The 19370-nt window shown below is 34.9% G+C and overlaps 2 protein-coding genes across 2 annotated transcripts; both read left to right on the top strand.

Moving 5' to 3' along the window:
- Positions 1-666: 666 nt before the first annotated feature.
- Positions 667-7501, top strand: LOC103988828 (WD repeat-containing protein 55). Its single transcript, XM_009407474.3, has 15 exons — positions 667-867; positions 955-987; positions 1193-1257; positions 1346-1433; positions 1530-1602; positions 2011-2117; positions 3859-3901; positions 4020-4076; positions 4954-5030; positions 5892-5937; positions 6018-6064; positions 6160-6233; positions 6330-6385; positions 6702-6822; positions 7113-7501. Exons 1-15 carry the CDS (start codon positions 773-775, stop codon positions 7184-7186), a joined length of 1056 nt encoding a protein of 351 aa, XP_009405749.1. The 5' UTR covers positions 667-772; the 3' UTR covers positions 7187-7501.
- Positions 7502-14318: 6817 nt separating this feature from the next.
- On the top strand, positions 14319-18954 carry LOC135615239 (protein CONTINUOUS VASCULAR RING 1-like). The gene is made up of 7 exons (XM_065113468.1): positions 14319-14554; positions 15487-15539; positions 16250-16359; positions 16725-16892; positions 16970-17067; positions 18363-18489; positions 18624-18954. Exons 1-7 carry the CDS (start codon positions 14399-14401, stop codon positions 18683-18685), a joined length of 774 nt encoding a protein of 257 aa, XP_064969540.1. The 5' UTR covers positions 14319-14398; the 3' UTR covers positions 18686-18954.
- Positions 18955-19370: the final 416 nt, after the last annotated feature.

Here is a 19370-nt window from a genome sequence, read left to right as displayed (position 1 = left end):
GAGATAAATATTAATTAATATTTAAATATATTTACATCTTTACCTCTCATAACTCGTTTGCGATGACCTCTTTTCCAACCAAAAAACCGTCTGTTCGTTACTTTCATTATTATCGTCGTCATCATTATTCTTCCTTGAGTATAATGAAAATGACTATAATATATATATATATATATATATATATATATATATATATATATATAAACTTATAAACGATTAATACCTTTGTTCTCAAGTTTATCTGAGTCTCTAATTAAGTTTTGTAAACATGTTTGCATGAATTGTATTAATTTATAAGATCCCGTTCATAAGTATCCTAAATCATTTAGGATCCGAGTGAGAATATATATTATGAATCCAAAAATAAAGATCCATAGCTAATGTTTCGGGCCGGCTACCGGATTTATACACGTTATCGGATATAGATTTGGCATCGATTCCCCATCTAATACGGTCAATGGATCCATGCCCAAAATTAGGTTTCGGGTTATTGGATCCATTGACACCCAGTTTAGAACGCTCACGTATTCTTTAATTCTACCCGACTTGTACCTTACATGCTATTGGACGCAAAGGTGGAGCTTAAATGCAGTCCAATCATAAGATTGTTCGTTGACTTTAAAGACCCTTCGATCGTGCCAATAAATAAGAACCTCAAAACCCTAAATTCATATTGTTTGCGAAACCCTAATCCCGAAGAGCTCTCTTGAGGACGGTGGTGGCACTCGACCTGCCAACCCAATCTCTCTTCTGAGCTCCGGAGCGCACCCAGATGGAGATCAATCTCGGGAAACTTCCCTTTGATCTCGACTTCCACCCTTCCTCTCCTCTCGTGGCGGCCGGTCTCATCAACGGTGATCTCCATCTGTGAGTTCTATCTCTTACGCTAAAGTCCTAACTCTTATCGGTGTTGATGACAGAATCAGCTAATTTTTATTGAATCCGTAATTGAAGGTACCGTTATGTCGCCGATTCACAACCTCAAAGGTACGTTATACAAGTTTCTGCCGTGTATTTGATCCATTAATTCTGCATTTGAGGAACCTGCTCTGATTTAGTTGTCATCTTCTTCTTATGGGTTATCAATTGATAATTTTGCATTTATCGCAAGTTTTGCTTCGGTGGCCAAAAGATTGGTTTTTTTTTTTTTTTTGAGATGGGCAAATTTTAGTTTTTTTGGGTATTTTTGTAGGTTGCTGGAAGTTCACGCTCACGATGAGTCCTGTAGAGCCACACGTTTTGTCGATTCAGGGCGTGGTATTGGTCCACATCAATCTCATAGTTGTAATGCTTTAATATGTTAATTGCTTTATCATGTTGTGTTCTTCTTTCTGTGCATTTTCAGTAATCCTGACGGCTTCTCCTGATTGCTCTATTCTTGCCACGGATGTCAGAACTGGAAAAGCCATTGCTCGTTTGGAAGAAGCTCATGGGTTAGCTAAATTGGTTGGCATGAGCACCTAGTTTGGTTTTTTGCTTGTCGTGCATGTTATGAAATAATCTATTCATCTGTTCTATTGTGAATAAAGGGATGCAATTAATCGCCTTGTCAACTTAACGGAGACAACAATTGCATCTGGTGATGATGAAGGTTACATAAAGGTTCTTTGTTTTCCTCTCTTATCATTGCTTATTAACCATAGAGCATTCAATTTGTTGCACCTCATTGTATCTTCACTAATGCTTTGCATTATACACCATGTGTGGTGATAGTAAACTTTGATATGTTTCAGTATATTATTTTCTTGGTTAAATATTGTAGGGAAGTTACCAAATAATCTGATATGTTACAATTCATCTGTTATGCTAGTGAAGTTTGTGATTGTCTACAGTATGTTGTGTTGGTTGTAAACATTCAAATCTATTTGCTTAAAATTATATCTGTTTGGATAGTGACTAAAATGCTTCTTGTGGATAATATTTTTTGAAAGTTGTCTATCGTTGTGCCCCAATTTGTGGTCTCAGAATCACTGGCACACCACTATATGTTTCTTATGTTTCAATTTTCAGGTCTGGGATACCCGACAACGTGTTTGTTGCAATACATTTCATGCCCATGAAGATTATATCTCAGATATTACTTTTGTCCCTGACACTATGCAACTTCTGGGAACAAGGTAGATCATGAATTTTGATGGATATGTTAATGTATTATGATTTATTGTGTTGACTATTGTTTTCATGTGTCTTTCTTCCCTCCAGTCTCAACTCCTTCATGGTCATGTTGTTTGATATGTGGTTGAATTATCTTAAACATTTTTTTTTGTTATTCCTTGATGGTTTAGGAGTCATGTTTTACCTAAATTGAGCTGTTGATAGGAAGCATGTCTAGCTAAGAAAACTTCTCAGTTAGCTTTATCCTTTGACTGATATTATGGAACAAAATACAATTTGAACATACTTGGATGATGGAGTCGCATAAATTCACAAGAACTATAAAAACTGTGCAAGAAGTGGTTTAATTGAATAATTCGTCTCATGATTGACCACTGAGACATGGATTGGGATTGAATGTAATAGTGGTTCATATTGGGGGGAACATAAAACGCAGAAATGTGAAAATTGAAGTATGATACTTTTCTTCTGTGGCTATAATATTGTTGTGAACTAGTCTTATGAGGAATTGTGGTGTGTTTGGGAACACATTTGTATTTTTAATATTCATTTTGCGAAAGCGGTTTGGGTGAATGTGCAGTCGTAGAATGACTTGATGAAAATCATATTGGAATGTGCATTGACGTAATTTTAGTTATGTAAAATTATATTCCAAAAGTCAATTGAATATTATATGATAAATTTACCCTTTTACTATTTTTAATATTTATTCAAAAGTGAATATATATTTGTTTACTTATATTAATAAGCAAATAAATAAATAAAATGTTACAAAAAAATTGTATGGCCCAGATATGTAATAATAAAAACTATACTTGTATAAATGAATGTAAAATAATCTTTGAAAATAAATAAGATTCGTCCTTATAGAAACCGAGAGAAAGGGAGAGGAAATGAGAGTTAAGGTTTCTGTTATATAGTGCTAATATTATGGTTTTAGAGAATATCATAGGGTACTTTGGAAAATTTGAAAAATTTCATTAGCATCCCGAAAATGTTGAAATGCTAATTCTATCCTAAGGTGGCATCAACATTTGAGTAGTTGCAATACAGTATCCAGGCCAAATGCGATTTGAAAAAGATTTACCAAACACCAATTCATATTTGAAATGTGCATTGTTCCCTCAATGCACGTTTCAAATGTATTCCCAAACGCACCCGTAGAGATAGCCTCTTAGTCTCATCTTCTTTCACTTCTCTTATTGTTTTTTGTCTTTTTCTGCTTGAAGGACTCGCTAGTCTTAGTTCCAAGATTCACTGCCTCAAAATGTTAAGGTATTCAGTGGAAATATGGGAGGGAAAACTTTAGAACCTTGGAAAGTTTGTTCTGGTGGTAGGTTTCCAAGTATTTGTCCTGTCATGTTTTCAGAAATGGATCTTTTCTCATACAACTTTATCTGATGGTTGCACTATTGTTTTAGTAATCAATCTCAGAGTAGTGAGTTGAGAGATGTCACAGAAAATACTAATTTTACATCATTCTTGTTAGTTTTTCCATATTCTCAAGTATTTTCTGGTTGTGGTTTTGTATTTTGTTATGGTTGGTTCATTTAACTTCAATCCAAGTTTTATTTATGCTCTATTTGTGGGTGTTCTTGATATGCTATCTTTAACTACTAACTAGATTGTTTATTGTTTTCTTTGTGGAAATTTATTATTGTCTTAATGAGATGTTACAAAAATCATTTGATTTTTTCGTTATTGCTTATGGAAACATAATCATTTTATTTTCATTCATTTCAGTGGTGATGGCACTCTATCAGTGTGCAGTCTTCAGAAAAATAAGGTTTTGTTTGTAACTTATGCAGTCTCCTCTTGAAAATATGCAAGTGTAGAATATTCTAAAATATTTTCGGGTATGTAGGCTTATTCTGAAATGTGTTATGCCTTTGTTATCACCATAGATCCAATCCCAATCTGAATTTTCAGAAGATGAGTTGCTATCCTTAGTCATAATGAAGGTAACTTTTTACTGTTTTTGAATATTTCTTCTGTTTTAGTCTTGCATGGTGAAAAAGAACGGAGTTTGGCTTTTAGCTATATACATTTGTTTGATAATCTGCTTTTGCATGAACATGAAGATGCAGAGATATTTAGAAAAGGAAAATATTGTATCTAATCATTAAAAGAACGATGAATGCATTTCATTTTTATATAATTGTTGAAGTGATGTTAGTCATGTGTTAGAAGCAGAAAAAATGTTACTTATGTGTCTGAGTGACTGGCTGAAAACCATTACTGAACTGTCCAACAATGAATTTTCAATGTCCAACTAGCAATAAAAGCTTACTTATGTGTCACAATGTCTGATAAATTATTAGTCCATTGGATGGGAGAACCTGTTTATCACCCAACAAAACTATCGAACAATTCATTTTCTAAATTTCCAACTACTGATGTATGTGAATATTCCATTCATAGAGTTTGATGTTATCTTGGTTCCAGACTTAAAAGTTTGATTTTATCGCACATGGCGATACATGTATGTTCAATCCCACTGTTTCTTGTCCACATTTTCCCATAAATGGGATGGAAGTAATATCTGCGATATGTATGATTTTGTTTAGTTTCTGATAATGGGTATCTCATCAAGACGTAATATGTTGCATACTCTTCTATATTATGTTTTGCAGAATATGTTGCATACTCATTTATATTATGTTTTTCAGAATACAGTTTAGATGTCATAGAATATTATGATTTTCCAGAAAATAAACTTAATGAAAGATAGCTTAATCTACTAGTTTTATTCTGTGATTATGCTTCCTTCTTAACATACTGATCAATTATCAGCAAAAATGGCTGTATTTTCTCTAACAAACACACTATTTTACTCAGAATGGTCGAAAAGTTATCTGTGGAACCCAGACAGGAACTTTGCTACTATATTCCTGGGGCCATTTCAAGGATTGCAGGTAGATCATTATTGTTGGAAAGAGTATCAATTAGTTATTCAACTAGAAAATTGAAGTGTGTTAGCAACTATACTGTTTCTACATTATGATTTTGCCTTCGGTTGTTATTATTTTCCTTTTTTAGTCTTACACATTAAATTCTCATTTCCAAAGTCTATTCATTCATTTGTAGAAAAAAATGCTAATTGAATATCTAGTATGATGTCTCTGTACTGTGAAAATGATAAATGCAGATGAGCAATGATGATTCTGGTTGATGATTGGGGTGGATATTTAATATAAAGACTAAAGAAGATAATTATTGTTGACCACATACTGATAGTAGAATCCAGAACTCATTTCTGTAGCAGTAGGGTAGCAGCAACATTGGATATGACTCCAATGAATATTCGAATCTGCTTTTACCTACACAAATTCTACAAACTGTATCTGAATGGCAACAATTATATCTACTTAACACAGACTGACACGTAAAATGATCCACATTTGTCAGACATGACATGACAAATGTTGAATTTGTTCCATGTTCATTTGCTTTTCTGGATGCTTGAGATGAACAATGTTCTTTATATAGCAAAGTTTCATCTCCTTCGTTGACTTAGGTCTAATAGAATTTTGGGGTTGGAAGCTTTTATGTCCTGAGGATGAGTCCGTGACTTCTCTTTTCCAGAAAATTCATAACAGCCTAAGAGCATTGGTATTAGGCACACAGAGAGTTGTAAAATCTGTCCAGTATTCCTTCTTAAATTGATTTATGGCCTATAATTTTATTACATAGCATGCATATCCTTATACTAATGTCATTTAATTGTTTGTATTTTGGTGGATACATTTGACAATGTACATTTCTTGTGTCATCAGTGACCGTTTCCTTGGGCATCCTATGTCCATTGATACACTGTTGAAGGTAAGGATAATGACCTTGAGTTGGAAATAGTATGAAATTTTATCTTTACCAGTTTTTACATATGAGCATATTTTTTTTAGCTTGATGAAGACACTCTGATTTCTGGATCAGAAGATGGAGTAATCAGGTCTCCGGATGAACTTTTTGAGCCTGAATCATGTAATATCAGTTTTCCAATATGAATACCTGATATTTTTTAAATTTGAAATCATGTTTTTATAGGTTGGTGGGCATTCTGCCAAATAGAATAATTCAACCACTTGCTGAACACTCAGAATACCCGATTGAGCGTCTTGGTATGCCAAATACTATTATTTCTTGTGCTTGTTAATATTTGTTTAAATTAATTAAACTACTAATTAACTGACTAATTTTTCATGTTCTCATTGCAGCATTCTCAAATGATAGAAAATTTCTTGGCAGCATTTCACATGATCAAATGTTGAAGGTGAGGTCATAAGAGCATTTGACACTATTGATTAAAACCATAATTATGTAATTGTATAAAATGTTTAATCCTTTTAATGTTGTTCATTGTATTTACTGACATACATGCAGGAAAGTTGATTCAAGGTTATATTTTTCGTTGTATAGTTCATGAACTGCACTCTCGAAGTAGAAGACTCTGATAATTTGTGCCCTTTTTGTAGTTTTTTTGACAGTTCTGTTCTTCCATTATTTCTGGCAAATATTGATATGATATGCACCCATATCTTCCTTGATTACATAAACTAATTGACTCTGTACAAAAATAATTTCTGTAGCTATGGGACTTGCAAGAACTTTTGGATAACCGTCAAGGAACACCAGAGGATCAGATGGTTGAAGCTGATAGTGATGAAGAAACGATGGACATGGATGTAAAACCCCACAAATCCTCTAAAGGTGTGGTTGCGTTTGCATTTTGTCGGTTAAATTAAAGTTCATTTTTGACCTTACCTCTATTACCTGCATTAAAAATGAAAATTGTTTACCTTCACAAGTCCAGTTATTAATTATTGGCTTTGTATGGATCAATGTGTTGAGCAAGGTGTCATGCTTTTTGCAATTGGGTTCTGATCTTGTCATCATTGTGATAGTTCTTCCTGGTTGCTCAAATAAGCTATATCATCCTGAATTACCGAAAGAGGTACATTTTCATGCTTATTAAATCCACATCGTTTAATTCTTGACAGGTACAAGGAGAAAGAAATTGGACAAGGGCAAATCTTCAAATACTTCTGCTGCAGATTTTTTTGCAGACTTGTAGGCTTTGACAGGATTTTCTGGCTCAAGGGGAACATTTTGCAATTGACATCCAAGAGATCGAGACGTTTTAGTGCAGCAGAGGTGAAAATTACACAACATCCAAAAGAACTGTTGTGGCATTATTAGCACAACAAAGAGTGGAACTTTTTGTTCATTTTGCTTTACTCCATTATTTATCTCTGGAGAGTGTAATTGATTTCAGATTGCAGAACATTTGTATCTAATGCTTCAATGAAGCAACAGGGAAGTGTTTTGACATGTATTGATCCTTTGTTTGTGTATGACCATCAACCCAGTTGCTATTTTGATTGATCTAGACCAAATGTTCCTTAAATTTTCTTGTTGAATTTACTGTTGAAAGGCAGAACACAATCAAATTTTGTGTGTATATATATATACACACACACGAGGAGAAGAGGAGCTGCTGCTGGGCGATGGTGCTGTGACCGTTGCGAAGGTTCCTGAAGGCTGCAATCAAAAAGACGGTGGTTGGGCTCGGGGGCAGCAATCACCAGCTGTTCTGCGCGTAGCCCTCTGTTCTTCTCTGTGGCACAGAGGAGAGGGTTCGATTGGGAGCAAAGACGGTGGTTGGGCTCGGTGGCTGCAAAGCCGGTGCTGTGATCGCACCTCAACAGCGAGTGCGTTGTGCTGCTTGCGTCCGGTGCAGGGGTGACCTCGGCTCTCCCAACGTTGTAGGGACATGGCTACCTCTCCCTAGGGTAGCGATGGTCTCTGGGGTTGGTGATGGTGGCAGTAGGGCAGATCCGACGGCGAGGCTCTTTATCCTTACCTCTCAAGTTGCTCCTCCACGAAGTAGCATAGAGGCAGGTTGCGCTCTAGATCGTAGCCTCCTTCTCTCATTTCCAGCAACCCTCGGTCTTGGACTAGCCTTTTCAAGGCTTCGGTTGGAAATCCGGATCTTAGCTTAGATTTCTTTACTCCAGATGTCTAGGTTGATCAGAAGATTGATGTGTAGAAGACTACTGATTGAGACTTGGTCCAAGGCACTTGTTGGTTATGCGATCGGTCTCAAGACATTCTATTTCCCACTATTCTCATTCATCAAGACTAGATAGGGAACATCAGCATTTGATCTTCATATACTAGAGAATGGTTTCTTTGTTTGCAAGCTTTACTCTGAAGAAGATTTACAATGGATCCTTGAAGGGTTTTGGATTATTCACGACCATCCAAAGATTCTACGACACTGGTCCCCTGATGTCCGTTTGGAGTTAGCCTATAGTTTATTCCCTTATGGGTATCCTTTCATGGTTTTCCTCTATATCTTTAGAGTCTACGTATTATTGTAAAGTTATGCAGCACTTTGGGACAGCCACTATATATCGACAAGGCAACAGTTGCACAAACGAGATTAGCATTTGCACGAGCATGTGTAATGGTTTCTTCCGATGGTGATATTTCAAATGAAGTTTTTTATCATGATCTTGATGGGAACACCCGTAAGGTGCATGTCTCATATTCCTGAAAGTCATAGTGATATAAGATTTACTTATCTTTCAGTCATGCAAATGGAGCTTATCAGCAAACTCAGAAATAGATCACTCAGGTCTACCGACCACGTCAGGTGCCTTAGCATGGAGTTAATATTGAACAAAGTGAGTCTCCGTTAATGGTAGGAGCGTAGGTGGTCGCGAAGATGAGTGAGCATTTAGACTCATAACGGCAACACCGCGAACACGAGGACAAGTCAGAAACATTATCTCTTCCTATTATGTTGAAGTCTTCTCATGGTACTCGCGTCCCAACAACCTCACCTCTAAGATCCACTCTTCAAGCCAACGAAGATCCACTCTTCAAGCCAACGAAGATGTTGTGTCTCAACAAACTTATGCCCCAACAAGCCTTACCAACCAAGATATTATGCCTCAACAAATCCATTACATTTTAACATACCCTGTCAAGACTTCTTGGCCTAAAGTATTTTAAAGTTTAAACATTTGTAAGCTGTAAATAAAATAGATAAATATAGGAATAAAGGCTTAAAAGGTAAGGATATTATGCAGGAAGAAAATGTAAAATTTAAGGATAAGAAAAAGGATGGTACTATCCTTCCTTCTACCTAGGAAGAATTCCTTACTTTCTTTCTGACATATTTTTCATTTTGATGAAGATAACTTGTTGGAATGTTTGTGGACTTAATAAGCCTGAAAAATGTTAGGAGCTCAATAGAATAATCAGGTCTGCTGCTTATAATATTGTTATTCTTGTGAAAACAAAAATTAAATCATCTCATGTTTGTGCCAAAAAAAATTTAATATAACCGAAGGCAGAACTTTTTACCAACGATTCTTGTGACACTTATAGTAGAATATGGGTCTTATGGCATCCCAACTTTATTAGTGCTCATTTCTACTATTGAATAATTCATCCACCTTAAGGCATGGACAAAAAGAATGGCTATCAATTTCATTACTAGTATATATGCTTCAAACAGTATGGATGAAAGAAATATTCTGACTGATTTGATTAGCATTGTAAATGGTTATCTTATAATGCCTTAGATTGTTTTTAGTGACTTTAATACTCTTCGATACACAAATGAAAAAGTGAGGGATAAACCATTTTTAGAAAGTCAATTTCAAAGTTTTAATGATTATATAAATATTATTGTAATTAAGTGATATAGAATCTATAGTGGATTGGCTTTCATGTAATCAAGGTGTTGTCTAAAGGAAAATAATAGCTCGACTTGACAGGTGTCCGATTAATCAAGAATGGTTAATAGTTTACTCTGATTTACATCTTGAGTATGGTGCTCCATTGTTTTCCTATCACTCTTTAATATATATATATATATATATATATACACGTAGACAAAGCAACACCGAGAGATAAGAAACCTTTTAGATCCTTATCTCTCGGTGTTGGAGTACTCATCCTTAGATCGGCTTGAAATGTTAATGTGCATGGTTCTCCCCCTTATATCTTATGCCAAAAGCTGAAAGCATGTAAAGCAACACTTAAAGAGTGGAATACAAACATCTTTGACAATATTACCACCCAAGTCCAATTATACAAAAAGGAGCTAACGGCAGTGTAATATAAGCTACATCTTTAGCCCCTCGATGAGAATCTTATCTGCAAATAGGTAGAAGCCAGAGATAACTTCATGCAAGCCTTAAAGCAGGAGAAAAGTTTTATTAAACAAAAGTCTCGATAGCATTAGCTTACTATAAGGGATTCTAATACTAAATTTTTATATACTTCTATTGCTACTAGAAGGGTCATTAATTACATCAAGAAAAGTAAAGACAAAGATAGTAATATTATTAAGAATTTGGATAAGGTTCAAGTACACAGAGTAATTTTTTTATTTCTTACTCAATCAAGAGGAGCAGCCTAATAATATTCATGTAGAGCCTACTAGAAAGCTTGATTCGGATGTCATCTCAATCCTCAATGCCCTAATTATAGATAAAGAAATTGTAAGAGTTGTCTTTAAGTCACCAAAGTACAAAAGCCCTAGTTTGGATGGATTTTCAGTTGAATTTTACCAAATTGCATGGTCTTTCATTAGTAATGATGTTATTAAAGCTTATTAATATTTTTTCTCTTTAGGCTGTATTTTTAAAGAGATAAATTATACTTTTATTTCTTTAATTCTTAAGAATGCAGGGGCTGACTCACTAGAGAACTATCGACCCATTTCATTATGTAACTTTATTTTCAAGATCATCTCTAAGGTACTGACAGATAGCAAAAGCTTATGCACAAGATCATTAGTCCTAATCAGGCTACTTTCATTAAAGGGATAAGTATACATCAGAATGTTCTTCTGGTTAATGATTTGTATTCAAAAACAAGAGAAATAGAAATCTATTTTAAAGCTAATTTACGAAAAGCTTTTGATTCAATTAATATATACTTTATCTACAAGATGCTCCTTAGTATGAACTCCCCTTAACAATGAGTTAATTAGATTGAAACTTTAAATTTATTTATTCTCTTCAATGGTTCACCTATTGTCTTTTTTGGGAGCATGAATAACATCCGACAAGGAGATCCATTTTCTTCTTATCTTTTTACAATTGTAATGGAAGGACTCAATTGTATGTTGGATGAGGCAGTCTTTGATGGCAGCATTAAGGTACCCCATGCTGACTCTTTTCATATATCACACATAACTTTTATAGATGATCTTCTTATCTTTCTCTAGAATGATTCTACTTTAGTAAGGAATCTAGCTACTATTCTGAAAGGCTTTGATATAGTTTCTAGCCTTCAACTAAATTATGCAAAAAGTAAAGTATATATGGGTCCTTGCATTGAATATAAAGATTTTATTGCACAAACTCTAGGGGTTAGTGAGAGAATTTTGTCAGTTCCTTATTTGGGTCTTCCACTCATATCCATTGGCATTCACAAAACCCATTGCCAGCCTATCCTGTAAAAAATAAATAATAAAATTTTCTCCTAGAAAAATAGACTTCTTTCGAAAGTAACGACTTGAACTCATCTAATCTATATTGTACTCTTATTCTATTTATTAGTCTAATACATTTCTTTTACCTGTTGGACTTTTTTAGATATTGAACGACTATTTATGAACTTCTTCTAGAATAACATAGATGGTAGTGTAATACATATGATAATTTTGAACAACATTTGCAAACTGAAAGATAAAGGGGCCTGAATATGAGAAATATTAAAGATTAGAATAAAGCTTATTTGTTACAGAAATTATGAGACCTTTTGTAAAATAATTATTCCTTATGGTCACGATAGGTTTCTACTAGGTATCTATTCAAGGAATCAATCTAAGAAACTTCAACAAAAATATATCATTCTACTAAAGGAATTTTGAAGGTAAAGAATTGGCTAATCCAACATATTTCCTATGCAATCTCTTTTGGGACATATGTGGTATGATCCTTAGATGAATAGGAAAAATATATTTCAATTATATGGTGATAGAGTTTGAAGATCTCTTAGGGCTCCCAAAGATTAAAAGGTTTATGAGTTCATTGGTAATGACACTTGGTGTCTTCCCAATTCTACTTCTCTTAAAATGTTATCACTTTGATCGATTATTACAACTATTCCAATCAGGAACAACTCATCAGATATGTTTATTTGACTTTATGATAATGATAAATTTAGTGTTATATTAGCATGGAATCAAATCAGGCAAAGGAATAATAAGTGGATCCCAAGCAGTTAGATATGAGATAGACCGAGCTCACAGAGATATTCTTTATGCACATGGCAGGCTCTTCTTGCCAAACTACTTACAGTAGACAATATAAAGAGAAGAGGTATTTATCTTGTCAACCAATGCTCTCTTTGTATGCAATACGAAACAAGTGTTGACCACCTCAATTTTGTATGTGATTATACTAATTAGATATGGAAAGAGATTTTGAAGCGATTTGAATTTAATAAGCTACCACAACCAAACTTGCATCAAGAACTAAGAAAGCTCATGCAAAACTTCTCAGGAAAAGAACCTCTTCCACAACTAGCAAAGATTACCTTCAGATGTGCTATTTGGCATATTTGGAAGGAAAGATATAGTAAAATCTTTGAGCGTCGAAACACAAACAATGTTCAACTTCTGATAGAGATTCTTAAAAACTCAAGATTATGTATGAAGCAAGATTTGAAATTGGAGCACTTAACACGAAGAGAGAGAGATTTTTATCGAATTCAATTTTACTATTAGTTAATGATCTCGGGAATAATATTGAAGAACTCTATGTATTTCGTAGTTATCTACTTTAATATTGTGATGTACCCAGTAGTTTAGACATGGTAGAACATTACATTTTATTTGTTGACTATACTAAGAAGTCATAGTCTATGATATGTATAGTCGTAACTACCTTTTTGTTTGACTATTGTTGGAGATGATTCCACTTTTTTTGAGGTATGGTACACTCTCCTAAACTGCTCTAAGAGATATCAGACTTTAATCGATGAGTTGTATAAATAAAGCTATTTTGTATAAACTTCATATTTAATCCAATTATTTTTACTTACCAATATATATATATATATATATATATAATTTATTTCAGTTATATACTACTTAACAGATTAAAGCTAACAGACGATGGATTTTTTTTTTTCACCCTAAGAAATATGGTTTTGTCTACAGCAAATGCAAAAATCAGTTTTAGCATCATATTTGTGCATATGTATGATTGGATTTAAGGGAAAACTGAATTATATTGTTTTGGATCAAAGTCCAATTAGAAAAATAGCTCTAGTACAAAGATTTTAGTGCATAATCTGATTGTATATCATATAAACATCAGAATAAATGATATACACTGGATCGATAGTGCCTCCTTTTTTATGTCTTTTTCCTAGTATGATTTGGTTTAATAAATCTTAAGTCGATTCAAATAATTTCAAACAAACTACAAGAGTTTTAGTTATATAACTTTAAAAATTATGAAAAATACAAACTTAAGAAATAAAATTTAATTGAAAATGTTTAAAAAATAAATTTATTTAAAATACATATCAATATAAATTTAATATATTTACATTTCTAGATATTTAATATAATGTTTTAGTACAATATATCAATATATAATATTTAATGGAACAAAAAATATAATGACTTGGAACGTACTTTTTTTTTTACTTCCAAAATATATTTCTATTTTTTAAATATTCAACAAAATTTTAGTTCTTAATTTTTAACTATTAATTTGATTCCATTTAATTCATCGAACCCATTCTTAATGCATTGAACGAGACAGAAAAAAAGAAAACCGATGTAAAAATAGGGGAGAAAAGAGAAAAACTGAGGTATTTTTAGGACTGTAAAAAGTATGGACAATATTTACGGAAAAAACAAAAAAATTATGGTTTTTTTTCTGAAAATTCGCCCTAATAGGATTGGGAATAAATAAGAGAGATAAATAAACCAGTCCAGTCCAGATTAAGTCATTCTTGAATACTCAGTCTTTAATCGAGTTCGGATCCCGTACCCGTTTCATTCCCATAGTCTTCTTTAATATCCGTGCGAGGCGTATCGAAGCGTGCGTACGAGCGAGAGGTCTTAATACTAAGATAGTTAATCGGGTTCGGATCCAGTACCCGTTTCATTGCCATAATCTTTAATATACGTGCAAGGTGTATCGAAGCGTGCGTCCGAGCGAGAGGTCGCGCGCCCGAAACGCTACATAGAGCTTATAACGTTTTATATCTCAGAAAAAGGGGGAAGAGGAAGAGCAAGGTGATGGGCGACGAGAGGTCGCCGAGCCCGATGGCGAGCAGGGAGAAGGATCGCGAGCTGCTCATCCCCATGGCAGACGGAACCGCCGACGCCGACCACCCCGACGCCAAGGCCTCCTCCTCGTCAGCCTCCGCTCGCACCCACAGCTCTGGTCGAGAGGTCGCCACCCAAGCCCCCTTTCCATCGATCTGATCGGATTCCCGTTCAGTTTGGTATTCGTAGCACGAATTCATGTTTTCGATGATGGTTTCTAGAGTTTCGCCAGGTCTGATTTGTCGCGTTGGTTGTGGTGTTAGGGTTTGTTTCTCATTTGCCTTCACGGAATTCTTTGGTTAGAATTTGTTGGCCCGAGAGCATACAAGGATGCCCCTTTGGTTTCATGAGGTTGATTAGGTTCATATGGGAAGCCAGTCGAACTTGTCCCTGCCATTTCTTCAGTGAAATCTGTTGATTGCACGCTCGTGTGTGTAAATAGTAGCTGAAGCTTATCGAAGCATATGTGATGAGGTACACAATCCTCGGATGTCTTGTAGTATCAACATAGAAGGGAGTGATTGTCTTATCTTACGCCTCGAGGTTCAAGAGCCTATATTGATGCTTTTGATTAGAGTTGTATTGCCAAATATCTGTTCCTGTTCCTATCGTAATTAGCACCAGAAAATTGCACGTTAATATGTCTAATATATTGCCTCTATTTTGACTTATTATAAGCTGCCACTAATGACACCCCAATTTAGTTCCACATCATGAGTGAGAAAATAATTAAATTGATCTATAAGAATGTGTTCTATTATTATAAAGATCATTGGAAGTAAGAAAAATACATAAATTGGTCTCTAGGGGTTTGATGAGTGCATGACTGTAAACCTAACCTTAAGCATCTTATTGAGATGACCGATGAGTGTATTGGGTTAGTCTCAATAAGTTGATGAGTTGGTTGTCCTCGAGTCGGATTGTGAGGAGCAACTTGTTGGCCTTGTTTGAAAGAAATTTATTCCCATAAAACATCTGCCAGGATTTGTATTACTTGTATGCTGTTTAATACTGTCATTGTGAAAAACTTACTTTTATTGTTCCACTTCTACATGTAGGCTTTTTATAAAGTGATCCGCAGTTGGGCCTCAAAGAAGTTTATGACAGGATGGTAAGCTTCTCCCTTATCATTCTAAGTTCTTCCCCATTTGTAGCACTAAATGTATCACTTTATGCTGTGCTTCTTCCTTGTTCCATATCCTAACTTCATATTTTAACTTTCCATAAGTGTTCTTTTGTTTGAGCTGCTGGAAACTTCCACTGGTTTGAATGATGCTGAATTATTCTGATTAAACCTCTTTGGACAAGCAGGTGTTCTGAATCCTTCATAGAGTTGCTCGTTGGACATGAAAGTGAAATTTCCTTATCTTTTTGTGTATATTCTGAACCAAATGCATTTTTCACTGTTATTAAATTGGGTTCCTATGATGCTGTTTTTTTCTTGCTTCTGTATTTAGGACAAATGCATTATATGATGAAGCATACTTGAAACATGTTCCAGGCCAGACTCTAGTAGATTCCAGTGGAACTTTGTTTATACTGATACTATAAGAATGCCAATTTTTTCTTATTGTTAGTGTCTATGGTGTGGATGAAGTTCTAGTTGGAATCAAATGCATCTTTCAACCTTTCATTTTAAATATTTTCTAAATCTTAAATGAAATTGGTCATTTAATTTTCTATTTGATAGCTAAAGGGTGCATGTTATTTCTATAGCTGTCTCTTTACACCAGTCAATAATTTGGACTATATTGTACCTTGATCCTTAGGCTGACCTGAATGAAATCTTAGTTCCTGAACTACAACTGTTATCTTTTGCAGTGTCATCCTATTTCCAATTGCAATCACCTTCTATATCACCTGGTGGTTCATTCATTTCGTTGATGGGTTCTTTTCTCCAATCTATGCTGGACTTGGGATAAACATATTTGGTATGAAATTTGATGTTTATCAAATATTATTTTTTGTATTTTTGTCAAATAAAGAAAATATCTGTCAGCAGATGTCATGGATAGACTAGTACACCATTGTTGATTTTTCTTTTCGTTGTTGTTTTCTCCTCAAGTTGATCTTGCCTTGTCTCTACTATGAAATATTTAAAGTTATATATTGTCTAGTTCTCATTCCGTATCTATTGAACTCAGGGTTTAGTAAGTTGGAAAACACTTTGTTCTTAATACTCATAGTCAGCCAACATTTGGAACACCCTAAGATAAAAAGTGTTTCTTATGTTTTAACTCCCATGCTTATTGTCTATCGGTTGAAGTTGATTTTTGAATTTTCTTTTCCCCTATAGGACTTGGCTTTGTGACTTCAATTACATTTATATTCTTGGTTGGAGTGTTAATGTCATCTTGGCTGGGGGCATCCGTACTCGGCCTTGGTGAGTGGTTTATCAAGCGAATGCCATTTGTTCGGCATATCTACAATGCCTCAAAGCAAATAAGTTCTGCTGTATCACCTGGTAAATTTTCTTTATGTCTTCTCGTAGTTCTTTTATTACATGTTTATGCATGCGTTAATTATCTTCTCAAACGACAGACCAGAACAAACAAGCATTTAAGGAAGTGGCTATTATCAGGCATCCTCGGGTTGGTGAATATGCCTTTGGATTTATCACTTCAACCGTCGTTCTTCAGGTCAATAACAACTACCAATTTTTATATTGTTTTGTCTTTCTTTGTAAAATAGTTCATCCACACATTTATTTGGTGCACGTTTTCGCTCATGTACATGTGTTGTGTTGAATATGCAAAAATTGGTATATGAAATGATACCAATAAAGTCTTGGCCCCTAATTGATGTGTTTGAAATGATATGATACTATGAGTTCTTTTCTTTAGAAGTATATCCAGAAAATTGGAAACTTTTGGTGTTTGGTTTTCAAAATAAACTTGATGATCAAAGTGACACTTTTTTTTTGGAATAGGAATTCAAGGATATGATTTTCTATGAGAGATAAACTCTTCACTGGTCCCTAGTGATGTCTGACCTATAGTTTGATGTGTTAGTTGAATCCAACAATTGTACATTTGATCCATATTGATGTCAAGGCCAATCTGATTTCAGTCAATTTCTCAATCATATTGTTAGATATGGGTTGGAATTGGCCAGAACAGATTGAAGTCAGCTAGAATTGATTGATCTTTTTGACCAATTCTAGCCAATTTCTAAGCACGAAGGAGAGGAAAATGAATAAGCACGAAGCAAAGAAAAGACAAGATTCTTGTGATGACGTAAAATAGAAAAGGAGATGCATATTGCTATCTTTGCTTTTAATAATTGGTGCAACCTTCACATTCCATGTTTTCTATCCATATTTACATGAGACACAGAGAAAATAACAAAGGGGGAGATGATAGAGATTAATCTTCATAACTTCTTGAAAGGAGGAATGCGATTGTAGATAAGCTAACTGTCATAGAATTTTCTTTAATTCCAAATCTTGTGGACACTCTTTAAATCAAGCCCATTCCTTAATTTGTCTTTGCATCACCATCACCCAAAGGAACACTGGAGTCATGGTGATGATGCTATTGCTATCTTCATAATCACACAGGTTGATAGGTTTAAAGTCATTATCACAGTATACTCTTTATTATATTTTATTGTCATCATATTTGTTGGACAAGATTTGTGAGAACTTAAATGAGATTTTGGTGGGGTTATTAAAAAGAATATGGAAATTTCTTTTCTGGTGTTCCCAAATGATATATATACTGAATCAGGGAAGATGTATTGCTTAACACTATGATCTGTTTTTGTACTGAACTTGTAGTTTTGGCAAGTTGCATGTAATAGTCTGTTTGAAGCATCTTGTGAAATTCTACTTGATAATTATTTATCATCTTCCATCATGATATCCCCTTCCAATAATTGGTCATTTGGGACTATGAATAAATGCCATCACTTAGTTCCTTCCATTATGCAACAGAGTTACAATGGTGAAGAGGAACTTTGCTGCGTCTATGTTCCAACAAACCATCTGTACATTGGTGATGTTTTCCTTGTTAACTCCAATGATGTCATAAGGCCAAATCTCTCTGTCCGTGAAGGAATTGGTAAGCTACGATCCTACTTTTCCTGCTTGAAGTTTCCTTCCACCATATCATTATATAAGACTGCAACACTGGAAAGCTCTGGTAGTGATTTATCAGCTTGTCCATTTTAATCCTGAATCCATGTTTAAATGCAGAAATCGTCGTCTCAGGTGGCATGTCAATGCCGCAAATTATCACGACACTGCATCAATGTTGAGTACTTAATGGGGATCTAGAGCTAGCAGAATCTGATACCAATATGTTGCTTCTTGAGTTTCCCTTAGTTGGAGCTCAGGGGACACTTTTTTTTTTTTTTATAACTTTTTTAGGTTTTTAAATCTTACCTATCTTTCGGTCTTACAATTGCCTGAAATGATTCTAATATACCCGAGGAAACAATGTATTGTAAATTGCAATCCAGCTCCCAAGTCACATCCGCACGGTTGGATAGTTTGCCTAGTTCAGTAATATGAATCTTTCCATCGATATCACTCTCCGATCGTGCCTATGCTTTGACTACCGTCAGCTGTTCTTCAGGTGATACAAAATGTTGATAGTTCTCTCTGCTCTCTTTCTGCATTTATAGACTGCTATTTTTCCATTCGTTTGTAAGTAACAGTTTTTGCTCGTGCATTGATCCAAGCACTTGTTGCCCGCTCCGGATCTCCCTTACCTCTGTGGATGCTGTTGATCCCACCCACGCTGTTGGCCTCCCAAGTCTTCCTTAGCTGGGTTGTAAACGAAGTCGAAGGCGGTAAGGGATCGATCCTAACGGGGTCAAAGAGTAGGCGGAGAGAAAGAGGGAGGCAAAGAATGCCATGGTGAGGCGACAAGGAAATCGAAAGGGGTCGGAGGTGGTGGAGGAATTTGGAAGCGATCAAACGGGTCATCCCGTGATGAGA

Source organism: Musa acuminata, chromosome BXJ2-6 (assembly GCF_036884655.1).
Source record: "Musa acuminata AAA Group cultivar baxijiao chromosome BXJ2-6, Cavendish_Baxijiao_AAA, whole genome shotgun sequence".
NCBI classification, from domain to species: Eukaryota; Viridiplantae; Streptophyta; class Magnoliopsida; order Zingiberales; family Musaceae; genus Musa; species Musa acuminata.
This window is presented reverse-complemented; position numbering and strand designations above follow the sequence as displayed.